At 42.1% G+C, this 23,190-nt stretch overlaps 2 protein-coding genes across 13 annotated transcripts in view; both read left to right on the top strand.

Moving 5' to 3' along the window:
- Window positions 1–1,534: 1,534 nt before the first annotated feature.
- On the top strand, window positions 1,535–9,806 carry LOC109891186 (cyclic AMP-dependent transcription factor ATF-7-like). 9 transcript variants are annotated; one of them, XM_020483535.2, is made up of 13 exons: window positions 1,535–1,621; window positions 2,504–2,565; window positions 2,703–2,799; window positions 3,195–3,322; window positions 3,420–3,578; window positions 4,024–4,181; window positions 4,262–4,355; window positions 4,512–4,631; window positions 4,868–5,038; window positions 5,684–5,743; window positions 5,908–6,096; window positions 6,349–6,454; window positions 6,672–9,806. In XM_020483535.2, exons 2-13 carry the CDS (start codon window positions 2,518–2,520, stop codon window positions 6,674–6,676), a joined length of 1,335 nt encoding a protein of 444 aa, XP_020339124.1. In that variant the 5' UTR covers window positions 1,535–1,621; window positions 2,504–2,517; the 3' UTR covers window positions 6,677–9,806. The 9 variants fall into 9 exon arrangements, with proteins under 9 accessions (XP_020339124.1, XP_020339117.1, XP_031681103.1 ...); XM_020483528.2 differs by having other exon boundaries at window positions 6,699–9,806; XM_031825243.1 differs by having other exon boundaries at window positions 3,420–3,566; window positions 6,616–9,806.
- A 1,430-nt stretch (window positions 9,807–11,236) lies between these two features.
- The window catches only part of LOC109891188 (disco-interacting protein 2 homolog B-A), a 78,581-nt gene continuing 66,627 nt past the window's right edge, over window positions 11,237–23,190 (top strand). For all 4 annotated transcript variants that reach the window (XM_031825245.1, XM_031825247.1, XM_031825246.1 and 1 more), the window contains exon 1: window positions 11,237–11,461. In XM_031825245.1, the coding sequence (XP_031681105.1) occupies window positions 11,377–11,461 (85 nt within the window). In that variant the 5' untranslated portion in view covers window positions 11,237–11,376. The remainder of the gene's footprint in view (window positions 11,462–23,190) is intronic.

Here is a 23,190-nt window from a genome sequence, read left to right on the forward strand (position 1 = left end):
AGTAAAGCATCCTGATACCATTCATGTGTGGGGTTGCTTCTCAGCCAAGGGAGTGGGTTCACTTACAATTTTGCCTAAGAACACAGCAATAAATAAAGAATGGTACCAACACATCCTCCGAGAGCAACTTCTCCCAACCATCCAGGAACAGTTTGGTGACGAACAATGCCTTTTCCAGCATGATGGAGAACCTTACTATAAGGCAAAAGTGATAACTAAGTGGCTCGGGGAACAAAACATTGATATTTTGGGTCCATGGCCAGGAAACTCCCCTTAATCCCATTGAGAATTTGTGGTCAATCCTCAAGAGGCAGGTGGACAAACAAAAACTCACAAATTCTGACAAACTCCAAGCATTGATTATGCAAGAATGGGCTGCCATCAGTCAGGATGTGGCCCAGAAGTTAATTGACAGCATGCCAGGGTGGATTGCAGAGGTCTTGAAAAAGAAGGGTCAACACTCCAAATATTGACTCTTTGCATCAACTTCATGTAATTGTCAATAAAAGCCTTTGACACATATGAAATGCTTGTAATTATAAATCAGTATTCCATAGTAAGATGTGACAAAAATATCTAAAGACACTGAAACAGCAAACTTTGTTGAAATTAATATTTGTGTCATTCTCAAAACTTTTGGCCACAACTGTATATAGCCAAGTTATTGTTACCCATTGTGTATTTATTCCTTGTGTTATTTTTCTATTTCTCTTTTTCTCAGAATCTTTGGGAAAGGCCCGTAAGTAAGCATTTTACTGTTAGTCTGCACCCGTTGTTTACGAAGCGTGTGACATTTGATTTATCTGTCGTGTGAATATTGTTGCTACAGAGTATCTTTCCTCTTAAAAAGAGAAAAATTAAGTAATTCTATTCTATAGGGTGCCATTTGGGATGCATACTTTGGACTCTAACTGTTACGATCTGTGACATTGGCTTAGGAGGAAACCGCTATTACATGGTTGTCTTTGGAGTTGTTTTATTTACTGTTTTGCATCAAAGTTTTTTTTTTAACAAGCATTGGTCATAAATTATGATCCCCTATTTTTGTTGATTTTAAAAAATTGTTTCTAAAAGCTTTAACAAGAGCAAGGTATTGTGTTTCGTTTGACCTTGATCTGGCTAAGGGTCAAACTGGTTCAATCACCAACAAATGACAAGGCAGTGAGTTGACTCATGTCATTCTTTGGATCTTGACAATCCTCATTAGAGAGAGGCTTGTTCTCACATGGTATTGACTGGTTGCTTAGGATTTAAAATATGGTATGTGACTTGAGTGTATAAACAAAGTAGTTAGATGATTTTTAACAGATTTGATGCCATCTGTTGCATGGATACCATAGGGATTGCAATTTTCCACAAGTAGAAAATATTCTGCCATCATACATACCATGATGTGTACCTTACACTTACATCAAACATACAATATGTTATATTTAGATGAAAGTGTCATGAAAAAACAATTGCAGGTCGCTCAGTCTTTGGAGGTGATAAGAGGACACATTCAAGCCTCATGTTTGTAGTATTCGATTTTTTTCAGCCATCCCGTTACGTAAGAAATTGAATATTTTCACTTCTCGCGCTATTTCACCGCAGCGGATAGGTAGCTAGCCAGGGACGTTGGGTGAGTTTGTAAACATTAGACTTGCTCGTGTTCAGATATCAAGATGTTACCGAAAATACTTTGTCGTGGAACAATTGATCTTCTGTCACATTTACCTTCCCCATTCTGAAATACTTATTTGACGCGCCTCAAATTGTGTCAGTGCCCTAGACAGCTAGCTAGCCTGTGTGACTGGGTGTTGTGTACAGTAAGTAACGTTATCCTCAATGGCAAGGCGTTAGCAAGTTAGCCGAAAAAAATCTATAAACTAGCTTAGCAATAACAGCGACCGCAAGAAGCCCTTTAAATTCGCTCGGCCGTGATTGCCAATGGTGGCTGATGGTTTGGTACAGACAGTACAGCAGACAATCTGGTGATAATGCTAATGGCCCGTCAGATATTGAATAACGTGGTCCGTGCTTCATCCTATCTGACATTATCTTGCTAACGTTATATCTAGCGTTAACTTAAAGTGCTGTTGTAATCATTGGCCCATGGCTAGCTAGCTAACAAGGAAGGGGCAAGATGGCTAGCTAGCTAGTTCGTTACCTTGCTAGCAGCTTCTGTTAGCTAGTTTCTGTGCTGAGACTGCGCTGTTTGTTGACAGTTAGCCGAAAGGAGGCCATTTACCTAGGACAGCTAACCAGTAGGCGTATTTTACCATTAGATAGCTAGTCAACGTTATGTATTTAACTTTTTACAACAATATAATTAAGATGGCTTTGTGTTATGTAATGTAAACAAAGTACTTTAATTGGAAGTAATGAACATTATTTATGTGAATATATCTGTTAACCCTAATTTATTGTCCAATACATACCGTTTTTTTTATTACCTAGATGTAAGACGCAGACAGAATAACACAGTTCCATTCTCTTCCTTTCCCATACCTCTTTATTGCAGGCTCTTTGTGTGAGATGGGGGACGATCGACCTTTTGTGTGCACCGCCCCAGGCTGTGGCCAGGTAAGGTCTCTCTCCCTCGTTTTCTCTTCATCCCATATTCTCTTTTCCCCCCACTCTTTCACCTCTTTTTACATATCTTGGATTTCAGGAGCCATCTGCTGTCTATCACCTGTGTCTTGTGTTATCTTTGTACACAGAGATTTACTAATGAAGACCATCTATCGGTCCACAAACACAAGCATGAGATGACCCTGAAATTTGGTCCTGCCAGAACTGACTCCGTCATCATTGCAGGTGCTTGCCTCTAGCATTTTTCAATTATACTGTATAAAGCAATTATATGTTAGAACATATTTTTGACCAGCTATTAAACAAACACTAGCACCAAGACCCCTAGAGGGCGTAGTTCTTCCTGATGTCATACTACATCTTGGTGTCGACGCAGTCAGCCCAGCTGGCTGTACACTCGTGTCCCCCATAAAACATCCCCCATTCAGGCTGCAAAGGCATCGGTTTCCTCCTTAACTCGCTGTAATGGTTCTACCACCATGCTAGACTGGCTAATGCTACTTCCTGATGTTGCAGACTAGAGTAAACAAGACTGCTGCCACCTGATTGGCTGAACGCGGTGTGCAACATCCGGAAGTTGCCAATTTCTCCTCTCTCTCTCTCTCTCTCTCTCTAACCAGACCAGACCCCCACACCCACCCGCTTCCTGAAGAACTGTGAGGAGGTGGGTCTGTTCAATGAGCTGGCCAGCTCCTTCGAGCAGGAGTTCCGGAAGGCCCATGAGGATGACCAAAGGAACAAAAACCCGGTGAGGATTGTGGAGGGGCTATGATGGGTTTGATTTTTAAACATGTAGTTTGACCGACTGATAAATGTTGTGTGTCTGGTTGTTGGTCCCCACACAGCTCACGGCCCCCCAGCTTCCGGCCCCACCCCTACAGACCCCCTCTGGGGTGAAAGAAGAGGATGAGGGGCCTCTGGAGGTCGACTCCTCCCCCCCAGGCAGTCCTGACTCCACCTCCAGCATGTCGGACAGCAGCAAAGAGCCAATGGTGAGAGGAAAGGTACAACCTGGGGGCCAGGTGAACTGGGTGTATGGTTGAACAGATAATCGTTGTGTATGCTTTCCTCTTGTCAAGTTTGCATGGTAATTTGAGTGAGAGAGCGAAGGGAACAGTGGTGGCCAAAGAGAGGCTGCAAATTAATCACTTAGCTGTGAGGCAAGTAAAGATGTCAGCAAAAAGTTGAAACTTAGTGGGCCTCTTAGTGGGTTCACCTCAGCGGCCTATAGTGTCCAACTCTCACCTGAGTTTCTCTCAGGCTGTGTTTACAATTCTGATCTTTTTTTCACTAAGTGGTCTTTTGACCAATCAGTTTAGCTCTGAAAAAGACCTGATTTGAAAGATCTGATGTGATTGGTCAAAAGACCAATTAGTGGAAAACATATCAGAATTGGGCTGTTTGTGCAAATGCAGCTTCTGTCTGACTGGATGTGATTTGTGTTGACAGGAGACTCCTCCACGGCCGGTGGTAAGCTCTGCCCCCACGCCAACTATCGTACGCCCAGGGTCCCTTCCCATTCACCTTGTTTACGACCCCCTGCACCCGACTCTGCCCTCGCCAACCTCTGTCATCACACAAACCCCGCCCTCCAACAGACAACTGGGGTGAGTCTAATCTGCCAAGATCTCTTTGTTTGTGTTCTCTCTGTCTATTTAATTTATACTAATCTATCTCCTGTTCTCAGCTCTCCGACAGGTTCCTTCCCGCTGGTAATGCATCTCCCCAACGGACAGACAGTCCCTCTCCTCCCCAGCCCAAATATGACCTCGGTCATATCTGTGAGTGAATCACATTTATTTATAGTGCCCTTTTTACATCAGCATTGTGAGTGAAAGTAGTAATGTCTAATGAACATGAATGTCTTGATAATGCTAGGTCATTAGTAGGTGTTATTTTGTCTTCTCTTATTTTGTCCCTTCCTGTGTAATTTGTAGCTGGCGAGGCCGTTTAATTTGGTGCCCAACATCCCTGGGATTCCAGGCCCTCCGATTGGTGGGACCAGCAGTGGCTCCTCCTCCCCATCTGGGTATAGTCTACACTCAGAGGCCAAGATGGTGAGAGACGCATGCACCGGCAGGGACACACACAGTTAAGAAACAAATATCAGTGGGCCTACCCATGGCAGTGGAAGGCAAAGGGAGGCAATGTTAACGGTAACTGTTTATTACTAAAGTTACTGAAACTTGTGGTCATTTTGGTAAATTACCAGTAGATTTACAACCCTAGGAAGGGAGGTTGTTGATGTCTGTATGACATTTATGTGTCCCCCCATCCCTCCCACTCTCTGTAGAGGCTGAAGGCAGCGCTGACCCAACAACAGCAGCAGCATGGCCCGGGGGCTCAGAATGGGGCTGGAGAGGGCCCAGGGGGGGCAGGTTCCAGCCCCATTGTCCCCCAGAGACATGAGCAGAGCCAGCAGCCCTCGCAGCACTCTGACACACCCTCTCCCGCACAGCCACAGGTAACACACACATACTGACACACATAATACCTAAGGGTCAGGTGGAATCTGCTAAAGACTTCTGTTCTCCCTGGTTGTTACACTCTGTTAGGGCTGCAGCCCAGTCACTAGAGGGGAGTTTATACTTGAACTGATGTGAGGAGTCCCCTTTGAAAAGCCTAAAGGGCTAGTGGCAATGACAGACAACCTCCAGAAATGATGAAAATACTAGAAAGGACACTGAACAAACCAAAAGCTGTTACAAAACATGTTTTGTAGATTAAATATGCTGGCAACTAAAGGTATTGATAAGAGATATGGACTACAATAAAGGTTCCAAAAACACCCAAATACTTCCTTTTTAGAACTGCAATGCTCTCAGTATAGTGATGCGCAGGTCTTTATATGTTGTACCCATGAAGTTGTCATTCCAAACTGTATCCGCAACGTTATATTCCATTTGTTTGGGCTCGAGCGATACTTCTGTGTAGTCCGCACATGGAAAGGTATCGTTCGAGTCCAACAAAATGGAATATAAAATTGCGGATCTTGTTCTTAGATCTCATGTCGCTTGCATGTATTTGCCAAACTTTTGTGCACAAACATTAAGTTAAAATATGCACAGGCACACTCTCATGCCTATATGATTTACATATACTCACACAGCAAACCAGCAGTGGCTCCTCCTCTCCATTTGGGTATAGTCTACATTCAGAGGACATGATGGTGAGAGGCGTATACATGGAAACACTTTAAAATACACATGCAAATGCACTTTTACACACACACACAAGCTCACACTCTTGTGCACTCTGGCATTCTTTCTCATTCTCTCATACATACACACCCAGTCCAGAGTGTATAATACCTTCCCCTCCCGTCTTCCCCAGATGTCCCCAGCCCAGCCCACAGGTGGTAGGAGGCGGCGGGGTGCGGAGGTTGACCCAGACGAGAGGAGGCAGCGCTTCCTGGAGAGGAACAGGGCGGCGGCTTCTCGCTGCCGACAGAAACGCAAGGTGTGGGTCGGCTCTCTGGAGAGGAAGGCAGAGGACCTGGCTACCATGAATGTTTCTTTGACCGTGAGTCTACCGCCCTACAACCGTCACTGGACCTAGACTGTCTATTACAGTCAGTTACAATAGACCGTAACTGGGCTATTACAACAGCAGAGAAAGGCAAACTTAAAACATTGAACCCGTCTGGGATTGTATTATACTGGTAGGATCCTTAATATCATTCTCCTGCCCATGCGGTGTTATTGTATGCTTATCAGTGGTTGAGAACAACTTTGTGTGTAAATTGTCTTGTGTGATGTGTTCTGTTTCTATCAGAATGAAGTGGGTCTGCTGAGGAACGAGGTGACCCAACTGAAACAACTGCTGCTGGCCCACAAAGACTGCCCTGTCACTGCCATGCAGAAGAAGTCTGCCTACGTAGGTAATGTCGACAAACCATGCATGAATCAACTATCAATCACACAAATATTTCATTCACTCCATCTGTTTGATTGTTAATTTAGGCTCTAATATTTCTGTCCCCTTTCCATCAACCTGTACTTCTACCTACCTACCTACCTACCTACCGATCCATCAATCCAGGATCAACCTCCAACTCATCCATCTAATCTATTGCTTGCCTCTCACCTCTCTTTAAGGGTGAATGTTTCTCTCTCTGTCTGTAGCTGCAGGAGTAGAGGAGAACTCCAGGGACCCCCCCTCTGAGCCTATGGGTTCCCCAGCCCCGGTTATCCAGCACGGGCCTTCGCCCCTTGCCCCCAGCCCTGGGGCCATCACCGTCAACGGGCTGAGCGTCCGCGCGGCTGAGGCAGTAGCCATGTCGGTCCTGGCCGGCATGGGGGCGGCCCAGCAGGGAGGGGTCCTCATGGCCACACAGCCGCAGCCGGCCCCCAGATGATGAGCAGGCGCAGGGAGCCAGTAAGAACTCTACATTGGGCTTTACGAGGCTGGACTGGCACAATGATGTGTGCAAGAGATTGAAAGAGAGAAAGGGACCTGATTTGAAATCTGTTGATAGTACTTCTCACTCCCCTCCCCATCTTTCTCCATCCTACGCTCTATGACCTTGGACACACTTGATAGCCTCACAGCCAATGATAATCACTGAACAGACTGAGTAGTCCTGCCTCTTGGGCCCATTTTCTGATTGATCCTAGCTTGGATGCACTGTCACTGTCTACAGTTGAAGTCGGAAGTTTACATACACTTAGGTAGGAGTCATTAACTTGTTTCTCAACCACTCCCAACATTTCTTGTTAACAAACTATAGTTTTGGAAAGTCAGTTAGGACATCTACTTTGCATGACACAAGTCATTTTTCCAACACTTTTTACAGACAGATTATTTCACTTATAATTCACTGTATCACATTTCCAGTGGGTCAACTTCAGACACTAAGTTGACTGTGCCTTTAAACAGCTTGGAAAATGTCAAAATTATTTAATGGCTTTAGAAAGCTTCTGATAGGCTAATTGACATCATTTGAGTCAATTGGAGGTGTACCCGTGGATGTATTTCAAGGCCTACCTTCAAACTCAGTGCCTCTTTGCTTGACATCTTGGGAAAATCAAAAGAAATCAGCCAAGACCTCAGAAAAAAAACAAAAAGACCTCCACAAGTCTGGTTCATCCTTGGGCTCAATTTCCAAACGCATGAAGGTACCATGTTCATCTGTACAAACAATAGTACGCAAGTACCAACCACCATGGGACCACGCAGCCATCATAACGCTCAGGAAGGAGACGTATTCTGTCTCCTAGAAATTAATGTACTTTGGTGTGAAAAGGGCAAATCAATCCCAGAACCACAGCAAAGGACCTTGTGAAGATGCTGGAGGAAACGGGTACAAAAGTATCTATATCCACAGTAAAACGTCATAACCTGAAAGGCCGCTCAGCAAGTAAGAAGCCACTGCTCCAAAACCGCCAGACTACAGTTTGCAACTGCACATGGGGACAAAGATTGTACTTTTTTGAGAAATGTACTCTGGTCTGATGAAACAAAAATAGAACTGTTTGGCCATAATGACCATTGTTATGTTTGGAGGTGGAGATGCAAGCCGAAGAACACCATCCCAACCGTGAAGCATGGGGGTGGCAGCATCATGTTGTGGGGGTGCTTTGCTGCAGAAGGGACTGGTGCACTTCACAAAATAGAAATTGTGGCAAAATGGCTTAAGGACAACAGTCAAGGTATTGGAGTGGCCATCCCAAAGCCCTGACTTCAAATCCTACAAACCTGACACAGTTAAACCAGCTCTGTTAGGAGGAATGGGCCAAAATTCACCCAACTTACTGTGTGAAGCTTGTGGAAGGCTACCCAAAATGTTTGACCCAAGTTAAACAATTTAAAGGCAATGCTACCAAATACTAATAGAGTGTATGTAAACTTCTGACCCACTGGGAATGTGATGAAAGAAATAAAAACTGAAATAAAAAAATCTCTGCTATTATTCTGACATTTTACATTCTTAAAATAAAGTGGGGATCTTAACTGACCTAAAACAGAGAATTTTTGCTAGAATTAAATGTCAGGAATTGTGAAAAGCTGAGTTGAAATGTATTTGGCTGTAAACTTCCAACTTCAACTGTATATAGAAGTGTATGTACATACTCACACACCCGTGACATATACACACACCCGATCAAAGAATGTAGTTTTTGTTGTCTATTTCCAATTCTTCTCTCCCCTTTCTACAGTGTAAATCTCTCCTTACATATTTATCTTGTTTATGCAGATGTTAATCCTTGGGAAATTCTTTATCATCTTTAGGGCTGAATAAGTGTGAAATATTGTGTGTGCATATTGTTTTCCCTTTGTCATGGAGTGAGCCAAAGTAAGGATACAGTCAGTGTCTGGCCTTTTTTTGACCTCGTAGGAATTCTGCTTTCTGGCAACGTGTATGAAACTACTTATTGACTGCATGGATATTAGAGGACACTGATGAAGACCACTGTCTGTGTGCTGGTGTCTGTTAATATTATCGCTGGTTTTAACATACTGATTTTCAAATGACTGATGCAAACAACAATGACAATGTCCTAATGTAACACTTGAAATGGTTAGGTATTAGATTATACTTTGTAATAATCAGCAAACTCTTCATTAGATAAATCATTTACCCAGGCTAAAGTTAGTTGAAGAAAAAGTAGTGCAATATATTTTTATATTCAATATTAATGTTCATGCGTTTAGCCAAAGCATGTTTAGTGAAGTCAGTGGTAGAATGGGTTGTTCTAATTCAATGAAAATGGTTGAAATTCTAGGTGATCAAAGAAAATGCATATCTGGATTAGGGAACATCTATATTGAGTTATAGATCATGTCTTGGGCTCGGATGCTTTACCCCACTTGAAAAACTACTGTCTATTGGAATATCACTTTTCTAAGACTCTTAATTTGAATATGGCATGAAATGTCTGTGAGGGATGTCCTTTTATGTTTTTACCACTGTCATTTAGCTTTGGGGAATACCATATTGTTTATTTCCTCATCTCTTTGTATATATATGTTTTTTAACATATCAATATTTTAAAATGTAATTTTATTGCTGTAGCTTCTCCACCCTGTCATGTTACCAGTCCCCTCATGTTCTGTCAAGAGGAGGGAAATGTCTATCTTCAACAGTGTAACCTCTACAAACTATTGTGGAAATTGATTGTCTCTAAGAATGTGTTGAGGGAGTTTTCCCAAAAATGTATTCCACCTTAAGGCGGGTGAAATGAACTTGTGCATAGTCTCAACTAATAAACTATCTCCAGCAAAATAAATAATGTAATGGTTTCAGGTTAATCATTTTCATGCTGAGTATCTCTGTCTGCGTGCCTATCCCCTTGGTGCAGAGCTCCATGACAGAGTAGGAGCAGAAGGGGTGTCTGATCCGGTACTGGCTCAGGGTGCTCAGCCACAGGTGCCAAAAACTGGTGGCCCGAGTGGACTGGTTGCCCGAGTACGTAAGTACACACACGGAAAACGAGGTGTGTGTACCAGTGGAGGCTGCCGAGGGGAGAACGACTCATAATTTCTGGAACAGAGTGAATGGAATGGCATCAAACACATGGAAATCATGTAATTGTTGATACCTTTCCATTAATACCACTCTCGTCATTACCACGTGCCCGTCCTGGCACTTACTACCATACCCTGTTCAAAGGCACTTAAACATTGTTTCAAGGTTTAAGAATCCTTCTTTAGCCTGACTCCTCTTCATCTACACTGATTGAAGTGGATTTAACAAGTGACATAAATAAGGGATCATAACTTTCTACTGGTTAGTCTGTCATGGAAAGAGCAGTTATTCTTAATGTTTTGTATGTTTGAAAATCAGAGACCCTGTGTGTGACTGTAAAGACCGTGAGGTGTGAATCCTAACTTCCACTAAGTAGATTTTTCACTGAGTCTCCCATTGACATTGATGAATGACTAACTGAAAATTCAATTTCTGTGGAAGTTAGGATTAGCTCCTAAAATGGTGTACTTCACCATGATTTGTATGAGCTTGGGATGTTCATCTAGTCATGAAATTGAAATAGCTGACTGATGGATATCATGGACCATAGTTTTATAATCAGTAGCCATATCTAAATGTAACTGCCAAAATAAAGGAAACACCATAAAGTGTTTTAATAGGGCACTGGCCCACCACGAGCAAGAACGGCTTCAATGCACCTTGTCATAGATTCTACAAGAGTCTGAAACTCTACTGGAGGGATGCGATGCCAGGTCACCTTATAGTTTGATGAGCATAAATTATGTAAACCATGCCATGGCTATCTCAGTCACCAGATTTCAACCCAATTGAACACTTCCTTCACCATCAACAAAACATAAAATAATGTAATTTCTTATGGAGGTGGCATTATCATCCTACCAGGGCATAGACATGGTAGCCAAAATCATGACCTACCTAGCATTTTTATACATGACTCTAAGCATGATGGTATGTAAATTATTAATTAGCGGATGAACCATACCTGTGTGGAAGTACCTGCTTTCAAAATATGTTGTATCCCCCATTTCACCCATCCCCAACTGTTTCCATTATTTTGGCAGTTACCTGTGTGTTCAGTTAGTGGTGTACAAAATGCTCTACATTCAGTTGCCACAAAGTAACGCCAGGGGGAGCAGACCGTCTACTGATCTCATGCTCCAGTCACAACAATTAACATGGTCATGTGACAGATTCCTTTGGCGAGATGTTCATCGCTCAGTTATGGCGGTGTCAGGGAGTCGCAAGGATGGAGTACAATCCACATCTTGATATCTGATTTTTCTCGTTGACTCAGGAACGTGTTACCACTTTTCCTTGATTGTTACATACTACTCAGTATTATTCCTGCAACGATGGCGGGCCGAGGCGTGGATATGTCAGCACTACCAAAAGAGGTCAGGGACCAATTGGCGGAGTTGGATTTGGAGCTGTCTGAAGGTAAGGGCTTGGGACAGGGAAAAGAGAAAGAGTTGAAGAGTTGTTGTGTCTGGTAAATGCTCTTATGAGTGTGTCCCAGATAAAAACATCAACAAACACCCGTCCGGTGTCAGTGGCGAGAGCTGCAGGCACGACTCGCTCGCGCTGCTCTGTTGCCCGGGAGGATGAAAACACTGACTTCCTTTTTTAAAATTTTCATTTAATTAGCTGGTTAGTGCCCTAAGAAAATAGGTGTTGGTCTTTATTATTTTCGCCTGCAATGTCATAGTGTTGTTGAGTAATGACAATATATAGAGATGTCACTTATTGGATGAGGCTTTTGATATGGCTACAGTATTAATCGTATTCTACAGTATATCCCGTGACTGGATTTAATACTTACCACCAGAAGTATACCTCTCAACGTTAAAACAATCTTCCAATTTGCTTTGCAGTCAGTGCATTTTTCTCAAGTCGCTAGGCTATAAACTGCCTTCATGTTAATTGCAATATCAAGGAGACCATACAGGTTTTCTTCCTGTCATAGAAATTAGGTCAAAGCTCTCTCCCTCTTCACATGTCTGTTTCTGAAATCATAGTGCTGCTGCAGTGATGCTACTACACGTTCCATATAACTACAACAAGGTAGACTGCTAAACTCTCTCGTTTATGTGGGAATGCAGTTTTCACCTTGTTTTGACAAATGGCAATGCTGAAAAGGAAATAATATGGTATAATGCAAGTCTCCTACTTAGTTGGTGAATCACAGTATTGCTGGTTCTGTGCTGTGCGGTTCCAACGCGCCTGGGGTTAGATTAGTTATGTTTCGGCTTTGGAGAGGATGTAGAGTACCAGTCAAAAGTTTAGACACAACTACTAATTCCAGATTTTTTCTTTGTGTACTATTTTTTTATATTGTAGAATAATAGTGAGTACATCAAAACTATGAAATAACACACATGGAATCATGTAGTAACCAAAAAAGTGTTAAACAAATCAAAATATATTTTATATTGGAGATTCTTCAAAGTAGCCACCCTTTGCCTTGATGATAGCTTTGCACACTCTTGGCGTTCTCTCAACCAGTTTCACCCAGAATGCTTTTCTTGAAGTTGTTCCCACATATGCTGAGAACTTGTTGGCTGCTTCCTTCATTCTGCGGTCCAACTCATCCCAAACCATCCACATATTCCATATGTGTTATTTCATAGTTTTGATGTCTTCACTATTATTATACAATGTAAAAAATAAAGAAAAACCCTTGAATGAGTAGGTGTGTCTAACCTTTTGACTGGTTCTGTATGTATGGGAAGAATAGACACCATTGGTGAATGACTGACTGGAGTCAGTTAGGTCTCTCCCTGACTCCCCTCTCTCCCCTCCCCTCTCTCCCACTGTGTGAACAGGGTAAATCCATTTGAATTCAATCACTTTTTAACATCCCCCCCTTTTGATTTGAACTAAACCTTTCATACATATTTTCCTATTGCAGGGGTCAACTTTGGTTTTAGAAGTGGGGGGGGAAGGCATCTTAAACTCATTTTCTGCAATTCTACTAGAGCTGTCCCCGACAAAAAAATACTCTGGGTCAACCAAGAGTAGTCTTTTCTTTAGACCAATTGATTGGTTGACATTTTTAAATGTGTATTTTTCAATATATAGACACCCTATGTGTTTGAATAAAATCAACTATATGTACTGAGCTTGTCTGATGCTTTAAGCAGGCTGTTTGATTAAATAATTAAGACATGCAAATTACTCGAGGGAGCCAGAGATCAAGATAGTCGAACCAAAAGAAAAACAACTATTCCCAACCCTCTTTTCCCCGCTGCTTGCCTTAGCAGATTCTGTAATAGGCTACACCAGTGGTCAGCAACCTTTTCTATTTGGACTGTCAATTTATCTTACCATATCTACTAATCTGCGTGCCAGTTCTGATTTTCATATGCACATTTTTCTGGAACCGTTTTTTAAAATGTATAATAGTCTTTGTATCTCAAAATCATAGAATGTAGATTCAACACAGACAATCTAAATGAAAATTATACAAATCCTAAAGTAACTTTTATTGCCATTGCCAACTATGTTACAAAATAGCTTACATAAAGCTAACAGATAAAAACATTGCAGCCTGCAGGTAGAAAATATTCTGATACAAATAAATATCCTATGAATCACGTTGTCTATATGCATGTCCTGTTTGCAATGAACTTGAATCAATGTATCAATTATCAACTGGTTTGCGCAGAAACTCATGTTGGCAAACTTGAAACATTGTATAAAATATTCCTGTCCCTCACAGTTTCCCGTGCCAGGGAGCACGGGACGGACACAGCTGTAGGCTATTTGTGCAAGGGATAAGAAGTGATCAGGTATTTGTATGACATTTCCACTGGATCTGAGCATTACATTTTTCCCTTTAATGCCAAGTGGTTATCGAAAGGAAGAGAGTTCAAAATATTGTTAAAATACTTTGAGGAACTATTGTCTGTCAATTGATTCTAAAAACAAACTTTGTGTATTTACTTTTAGAAGCTCCACAGCTCATCAGTGGTGGTGAATTAAGACAATCAGAAATACTATCAGACATCCCCAAATGGGCACATTTATAGGCCTACATTTATGCACAGGCCAGGTAGACTAGTCCTACAGTGGGGCAAAAAAGTATTTAGTCAGCCACCAATTGTGCATGTTCTCCCACTTAAAAAGATGAGAGAGGCCTGTAGTTTTCATCATAGGTACACTTCAACTATGACAGACAAAATGAGAAGAAAAAAAATCCAGAAAATTGTATAAGTATTTGGTCACCTACAAACAAGCAAGATTTTTGGCTCTCACAGACCTGTAACTTTACCTGTATTAATGGCACCTGTTTGAACTTGTTATCAGTATAAAAGACACCTGTCCACAACCTCAAACAGTCACACTCCAAACTCCACTATGGCCAAGACCAAAGAGCTGTCAAAGGACACCAGAAACAAAATTGTAGACCTGCACCAGGCTAGGAAGACTGAATCTGCAATAGGTAAGCAGCTTGGTTTGAAGAAATCAACTGTGGGAGCAATTATTAGGAAATGGAAGACATACAAGACCCCCTCAATTTGGGGCTCCATGCAGATCTCACCCCGTGGGGTCAAAATTATCACAAGAGCGATGAGCAAATCCTGCAGTGCCAGACATGTCCCCCTGCTTAAGACAGTACATGTCCAGGCCCGTCTGAAGTTTGCTCGAGAGCATTTGGATGATCCAAAAGAAGATTGGGAGAATATCATGTGGTCAGATGAAACCCAAATATAACTTTTTGGTAAAAACTCAACTCGTCGTGTTTGGAGGACAAAGAATGCTGAGTTGCATCCAAAGAACACCATACCTACTGTGAAGCATGGGGGTGGAAACATCATGCTTTGGGGCTGTTTTTCTGCAAAGGGACCAGGACGACTGATCCGTGTAAAGGAAAGAATGAATGGGGCCATGTATCGTGAGATTTTGAGTGAAAATCTCCTTCCATCAGCAAGGGCATTGAAGATTAAACGTGTCTGGGTCTTTCAGCATGACAATGATCCCAAACACAACGCCCGGGCAATGAAGGAGTGGCTTCGTAGGAAGCATTTCAAGGTCCTGGAGTGGCCTAGCCAGTCTCCAGATCTCAACCCCATAGAAAATCTTTGGAGACAGAAGCACCGTGCTGGTCTATAATAATAGCTTTCCCTTCACACAGCTTGCATTATATAGTTTTCTCCCTCACCAATATATACACAATACCCCATAATGACAAAGCGAAAACAGGTTTATAGGAATATTAGCAAATGTATAAAAAACAAGAAGCGAAATACCTTATTTACATAAGTATTCAGAACCTTTGCTATGAGACTCAATTTTTCTCAGGTGCATCCTGTTTCCATTTACATCCTTCAAATGGTTCTACAACTTGATTGGAGTCCACTTGAAGTAAAATCAATTGATTGGACATGATTTGGAAAGGCAGTGCATGTCAGAGCAAAAACCAAGCCAAGGTCAAAGGAATTATCCATAGAGCTTCGAAACACTATTGTGTCGCGGCACAGATCTGAGGAAGGGTACCAAAACATTTCTGCGGCATCGAAGGTCCCAAAGAACACAGTGGTTTCCATCATTCTTCAATGGAAGAAGTTTGAATACCCCAAGACTTCCTAGAGCCGTCCGCCCGGCCCAAACTGAGCAATCGGTGGAGAAGGGTCTTGGTCAGGGAGGTGACCAAGAACTCCCATCCATGGAGATGGGAGAACCTTCCAGATTGAAGCGGGCACATGACATCCCGCTTGAAGTTTGCCAAAAGGCACCTAAAGGACTCTCAGACCATGAGAAACAACATTCTTTGGTCTGATGAAACCAAGATTGAACACTTTGGCCTGAATGCCAAGGGACCCATCTGGAGGAAACCTGGCACCATCCCTACAGTGAAACATGGTGGTGGCAGCATCATGCTGTGGTGATGTTTTTCAGCGGCATGGACTGGGAGACTAGTCAGGATCGAGAGAAAGATGAACGGAGAAAAGTATAGAGAGATCCTTGATGAAAACCTGCCCCAGAGTGCTCAGACTGGGGCGAAGGTTCTCCTTCCAACAGGACAATGACCCTAAACACACACTCCCTCTTCAACACGATCGAACACCTGAAAATAGCTGAGCAGCAACGCTCTTCATCCAACCTGACAGAGCTTGAGAGGATCTGAAGAGAAGAATGGTAGAAACTCTCCAAATACAGGTGTGCCAAGATTGTAGCGTCGTACCCAAGAAGACTGTAATCGCAGCCAAAGGTGCTTCAACTAAGTACTGAGTAAAGGGTCTGAATACTTATGGAAATGTGATTTTCCAGTTTTCTATTTTTAATACATTTGCAAAAATGTCTAAAACCCTATTTTTGCTATGTCATTATGGGGTACTGTGTGTAGATTGATGAGGAAAAAAACGATTGCATCAATTTTAGAATAAGGCTGTAACGTAACAAAATGTGGCAAAGACTAGGGGTCTGAATACTTTCCGAATGCACTCTATACTGTATCCATCGTTTTTTGTCCAATTTGCTAAGGCTCAGTACATTTTGTTTGGGAGTCATTGTTTGGGGACCCTGAAGAAGGCACAGTGATCCTGAAACGTTGGTGTTTTTTACCCAATAAATTACTGGGAGGTTATATACACTACCGTTCAAAAGTTTGGGGTCACTTAGAAATGTCCTTGTTTTTTTTAAAAGAAAAGCTAATTTTGTATCCATTAAAACAACATCAAATTGATCAGAAATACAGTATAGACATTGTTAATGTTGTAAATGACTATTGTAGCTGTAAATGGCTGATTTTGAATGGAATTTCTACATAGGAGTACAGAGGTCCATTATCAACAGCCTGTGTTCCAATGGCACGTTGTGTTAGCTAATCCAAGTTTATAACTTTAAAAAACGAATTAATCATTAGAAAAACCTTTTGCAATTATGTTAGCACAGCTGAAAACTGTTGGTCTGATTAAAGAAGCAATACAACTGGCCTTCTTTAGACTAGTTTAGTATCTGGAGCATCAGCATTTGTGAGTTTGATTACAGGCTCAAAATGGCCAGAAACAAACAACTTTCTTCTGAAACTCATCAGTCTATTCTTGTTCTGAGAAATGAAGGCTATTCCATGCGAGAAATTGCCAAGAAACTGAAGACCTCGTACAACGCTGTGTACTACTCCCTTCACAGAACAGCGGAAACTGGCTCTAACCAGAATAGAAAGAGGAGTGGGAGGCCCAGGTGCACAACTGAGCAAGAGGACAAGTACATTAGAGTGTCTAGTTTGAGAAACAGACGCCTCACAAGTCCTCAACTGGCAGCTTTATTAAATAGTACTCACAAAACACCAGTCTCAACGTCAACAGTGACGAGGCGACTCCAGGATACTCTCCGGGGTAACAAACCACAAGCAAATAAAAACAACTTCCTCAATAAGATGTGTGAAATCTGTTTTATCTCGATCAAATCAATTAGATTTGATTGTTTGAATGTCACAGGGCACTTCTGAAAAGGCCTGAGCGATGGAGGAGCCCTAGTTCACAGTAACATACGGTGGATGACCTCACTTTTACATGACAGTGTGGCCGTGTTAATAATAGACATAAATTAACAGTTTGGCTAATGAGGTTAAGGAGGGGTGATACTCTGTTTAGGAGAGAGAGTAGCTATCTATTAATAATGGCATGGCACATTTTATGATGTACTACATACACAGACTGTCACTATTTTTCTGCTGTGTGTGCAAATCAATTGGAAATGTTTGAGAGTGTGTCGTTGTGTGGCATACACTGGTTGATTGAGTGAGTCACACAATATGGGTTTTTTGTTTACAGGTTTTTACCTTTATTAAAATGTATCCCAGATACATGTTTATTAGCATATGTAATACTTTGAATGATGAGTGTTGAAATAACCTGGAGCTGTTGTGTTCTGCCTCCAGTATGAGGGGTTTACTCCTTCCCTTCAGCCTCAGCTAGTCCACTGACACTCGCACAGGCTCCATTTTGAGCTCCAGCAGCACAACATCCATTAATTGATTCACCACAAAGGGAATGCTGCCTCATTACTCCAACCACACTTGAGGCATGATCAGATGCCCGGACCAGATTGGCCATGTTTGTTCCATCAGGCTGCGGGTGGTTGAAGTATAACTGTATCTTTAGTGGTTAACTAGAGTCAGTTAAGACTTCAGCAGCACAGTGACTCAATAGAAAGTCAACACCCCCAGTGTGGCCATCACTCATCTCTGTCACAGCAGTGAAGGGAGAACATCCAACAGTCTGCCCCACTCATGTCAAAGCTGGTACTGTAAGCACATAGCCTATTCTCTATTATCTATGTTTTGGGGAGTACTTTATCAGTATTATGCACCAAAACACATCTTAATCCATTTTATTGGATTGTCAGTAATACTACATTGTATGGAGTAGTAGCAGTCTTCTTAATGTTTCTCGAGCATATCCTTTACATTTCTAATAATCAGCCCATTGTTGTTACTCTGTGCCAAAGACAGGAATGCCATGGCAACAAATACAGGAAATATGCACCATCAGCATATTTTAGCATCAGTAGGTGTGGTGCATTGTGTGTGTCAGTAGTGGTGGTGCGTTGTGTGTGTTAAGTTCTCCTATACCTAGCTCTAACCCCGGTGACTGTGGACACAATGGGAGCCATTGAGAGGATCAAAGCCATGGTGGCTGGGAGCTCGGCTGGAATTTAGACCACAATCCTTTGTGTGTTTTTAAGCTTCTCAAATTAACTGTGTGTGTACACACACGCACACACACATACACACACATACAGACAGACAGACAATGTGTGCCCCTTTGCCTGGTTTTGGTGTCCCCTTGCCTGGTCTCCAAGGCCTGTGTGTATAATACTATTATAGTATGGTGTAAGTGGTATGACGCTTTGATAAGAGCTGAGTGGATATGACTCCCCTTTGGCTTTGCTCTGGGCCCTGTCTCTGTCCCAGTGTGGACTCTAGTGTCTAGTGTGTGTTTGTCCAGTCATCTGTATATGTTTTTTGTCTGTGTTCTGTCTGTGTTGCTGTGGGAGGAGAGGCAGATTTGTCAGCACAGCAGCCTGTTCCATGCTGAGTGGAGAGCAGAAGAGAAAGAGCTTAAGGAAATGTATGACTATGTACAGACTCAGTGAGCATAGCCTTGCTATTGAGAAAGGCCGACGTAGGCAGACCTGGCTCTCAAGAGAAGACCGGCTATGTGCACACTGCCCTCAAAATGAGGTGGAAACTGAGCTGCACTTCCTAACCTGCCCAATGTATGACCATATTAGAGACACATATTTCCCTCACATTACACAGATCCACAAATAATTTGAAAACAAACCCGATTTTGATAGTCTCCCATATCTACTGGGTGAAATACCACAGTATGGGCTTTATTAGTATGGGAAACATATGTTAACATTGCCAAAGCAAGTGAGGTAGATTTATTCAAAAGTGAAATAAACTAATATTAACAGTAAACATTACACTCACAGAAGTTTCAAAAGAATAAAGACATTACAAATGTCATATTATGTTTAGAGAGAGAGAGAGAGATTACTCACTGTGCTTGAGTCACCCAATCTAGGTCACAGCATCAAGAGGCAACATGCCTGGCTCATTTAGCCCTCTGAGTCACAGTGAGACAGCACTGCTACTGGGGATCTCTCTCTCTCCTTTTCGCTCTCCCATTTCCTCTCTATTTTTTCTTTTTCTATCTATCCATCTCTCTCTCCTTCACTATCCATCTTTCTCTCTCTCCTCTTTCTCTCTTTCTCTCTTTCTCTCTTCTCTTCTCTCTTCTCTTCTCTCTCTCTCTCCTCTCTCTCTTCTCTCTCTCTTCTCTCTCTATCCATTGAAAAGCTCATTAACTGTGACAGAAGCTGTTCACTGATCTCCAGCCATATATAAAGGCCAAAAAATGCCAAATGTAGAAGGAAGGACAGCTCTACACTCTGTGTGGTACCTATTGTGGAAAAACTGTTTGAAATGTCCAGAGGAGTTCTCTGTTTTGGAAATTAAACATTTGTGTTACTTAATAGCATTCATCTCACGCTCCCAGAAACATTATAAAACACACACACACACACACACACACACACACACACACACACACACACACACACACACACACACACACACACACACACACACACACACACACACACACACACACACTATTTATCTCTTTGTTCTGGTGTGTGAATACAGTTTTTTTGCAGGCTTTTGCTCTGTGGCTGTAAGGAGAGTGAATAATTCAGATGTGTCTATGGAAGCCCACAGGGGTGAGGCAGGCTCTCTAGTTGAATTGCATACACACGCTCGCATGCACACACACACACACATGGGCGCCTGACTTTGTCTGAAAGTGGGGTGCAAACAAATTTAATTCAAAAATGTTAAAACCATATCCTGCAATTCTACACTTTCTTCACAGGGGGAATCCATATCAACAAAACATAACAATTTTTCGTAGGTTTACATTGAACTCAAGTATTTAGATGAAAACAAACATTTATTTTCAGGATGCTAGTCCAGAAAAAAATATGTGTGCATTTATTTATATGCTAATAGAGTGTAACAATGCCTAATTTATCATAACCATTACAGAGAACAAATCCTAACTGTAAAAAAAAATCCAAACTCCCCATATACACTGAGTATACCGCCATCGATAAAAGACAGTACTGTGCAGCCGTCTTCATCGACCTGGCCAATGCTTTCGACTCTGTCAATCACCATATTCTTATCGGCAGACTCAGTAGCCTCGGTTTTTCTAATGACTGCCTTGCCTGGTTCACCAACTACTTTGCAGACAGAGTTCAGTGTGTCAAATCGGAGGGCATGTTGTCCGGTCCTTTGGCAGTCTCTATGGGGGTACCACAGGGTTCAATTCTCGGGCTGACTCTTTTCTCTGTATATATCAATGATGTTGCTCTTGCTGCGGGCGATTCCCTGATCCACCTCTACGCAGACGACACCATTCTGTATACTTCTGGCCCTTCCTTGGACACTGTGCTATCTAACCTCCAAACAAGCTTCAATGCCATACAACACTCCTTCCATAGCCTCCAACTGCTCTTAAATGCTAGTAAAACCAAATGCATGCTTTTCAACCGTTCGCTTGCCTGCACCCGCACAGCCGACTAGCATCACCACCCTGGATGGTTCCGACCTAGAATATGTGGACATCTGTAAGTACCTAGGTGTCTGGCTAGACTGTAAACTCTCCTTCCAGACTCATATCAAACATCTCCAATCCAAAATCAAATCTAGAATCGGCTTTCTATTTCGCAACAAAGCCTCATTCACTCACGCCGCCAAACTTACCCTAGTAAAACTGACTATCCTACCGATCCTCGACTTCGGCGATGTCATCTACAAAATAGCTTCCAATACTCTACTCAGCAAACTAGATGCAGTTTATCACAGTGCCATCCGTTTTGTTACTTAAGCAACTTATACCACCCACCACTGCGACCTGTATGCTCTAGTCGGCTGGCCCTCGCTACATATTCGTCGCCAGACCCACTGGCTCCAGGTCATCTACAAGTCCATGCTAGGTAAAGCTCCACCTTATCTCAGTTCACTGGTCACGATGGCAACACCCACCCGTAGCACGCGCTCCAGGAGGTGTATCTCACTGATCCATCCCTAAAGCTAACACCTCATTTGGCTGCCTTTCCTTCCAGTTCTCTGCTGCCTGTGACTGGAACGAATTGCAAAAATTGCTGAAGTTGGAGACTTTTATTTCCCTCACCAACTTTAAACATCTGCTATCTGAGCAGCTAACCGATCGCTGCAGCTGTACATAGTCCATCTGTAAATAGCCCACCCAATTGACCTACCTCATCCCCATACTGTTTTAATTTATTTACTTTTCTGCTCTTTTGCACACCAGTATCTCTACTTGCACATGATCATCTGATCATTTATCACTCCAGTGTTAATCTGCTAAATTGTAATTATTCGCCTACCTCCTCATGCCTTTTGCACACAATGTATATAGACTCTTTTTTTTTCTACTGTGTTATTGACTTGTTTATTGTTTACTCCATGTGTAACTCTGTGTTGTTGTCTGTTCAAACTGCTATGCCTTATCTTGGCCAAGTCGCAGTTGTAAATGAGAACTTGTTCTCAACTAGCCTACCTGGTTAAATAAAGGTGAAATAAAATACAATTAAAAATTAAAGCACCTTCCTAATATTGAGTTGCACCCCCTGCCTTTTGCCTTCAGAACAGCCTCAATTTGTCTGGGCATGAACTCTACAAGGTGTCAAAAGCGTTCCACAGGGATGCTGGTCTATATTGAATCCAATGCTTACCACAGTTGTGTTAAGTTGGCTGGATATCCTTTGGGTGGTGGACCATTCTTAATACACACAGGAAACCGGTGAGTGTGAAACCCAGCAGCGTTTTAGTTCTTGACACAAACCGGCGAGCCTGGCACCTACTACCACACCCTGTTCAAAGGCACTTACATTTTTAGTCTTGCCTGTTCGCCCTCTGAATGGCACACATACACAATCCATGTCTCAATTGTCCCAAGGCTTAAAAACCTTTCATTTATTTGTCTCCTCCCCTTCATCTACACTGAGGTGAACTTAACCATCAACAGCAGTAATTGATCATCGTTTCCCATGGATTCACATGGTCAGACTAGGTCATGGAAAGAGTTGTTCTTAATGTCTTGTATTGTCAATGTATATTCAGTCAATAAAAAAACAACCGTAATATGAACTGGTTATATTATATCGGTAAACACAATCTTCAGAAAAGCAGTTACCTCAGCAGTGGCACAGCCTTGTTTTGTTCATTTAGCAGAGAAGACCCTCTTATTTCCCAAGCCCTTATTACAGTCACGACACACCTACAGTAGAACAACTACAGAGCCTTCAGAAAGTATTCACACCCCTTGACTTTTTCCACATTGTGTTGTTACAGCCTGAATTTAAAATGGATTCAATTTAGATATATTTTTTTTAATCACTGGCCTCTATACAATACCCCATAATGTCAAGAGGAATCACGTTTTTAGAAATGTTTTCAAATGTTATTAAAAATGAAAAGCTGAGAAAAATAAGAAACCCACACACGGCTCTTTAATAAGCTTTAGGTGTCGGCCTCACGGCCTTCGTCAGAGCTTTTTTTTTTTTCAAATGAAAATCTGAAATGTCTTGATTCAATAAGTATTCAATCTCTTTGTTAATGCAAGCCT

Source organism: Oncorhynchus kisutch, linkage group LG5, assembly GCF_002021735.2.
Source record: "Oncorhynchus kisutch isolate 150728-3 linkage group LG5, Okis_V2, whole genome shotgun sequence".
In the NCBI taxonomy this organism is placed as follows: domain Eukaryota; kingdom Metazoa; phylum Chordata; class Actinopteri; order Salmoniformes; family Salmonidae; genus Oncorhynchus; species Oncorhynchus kisutch.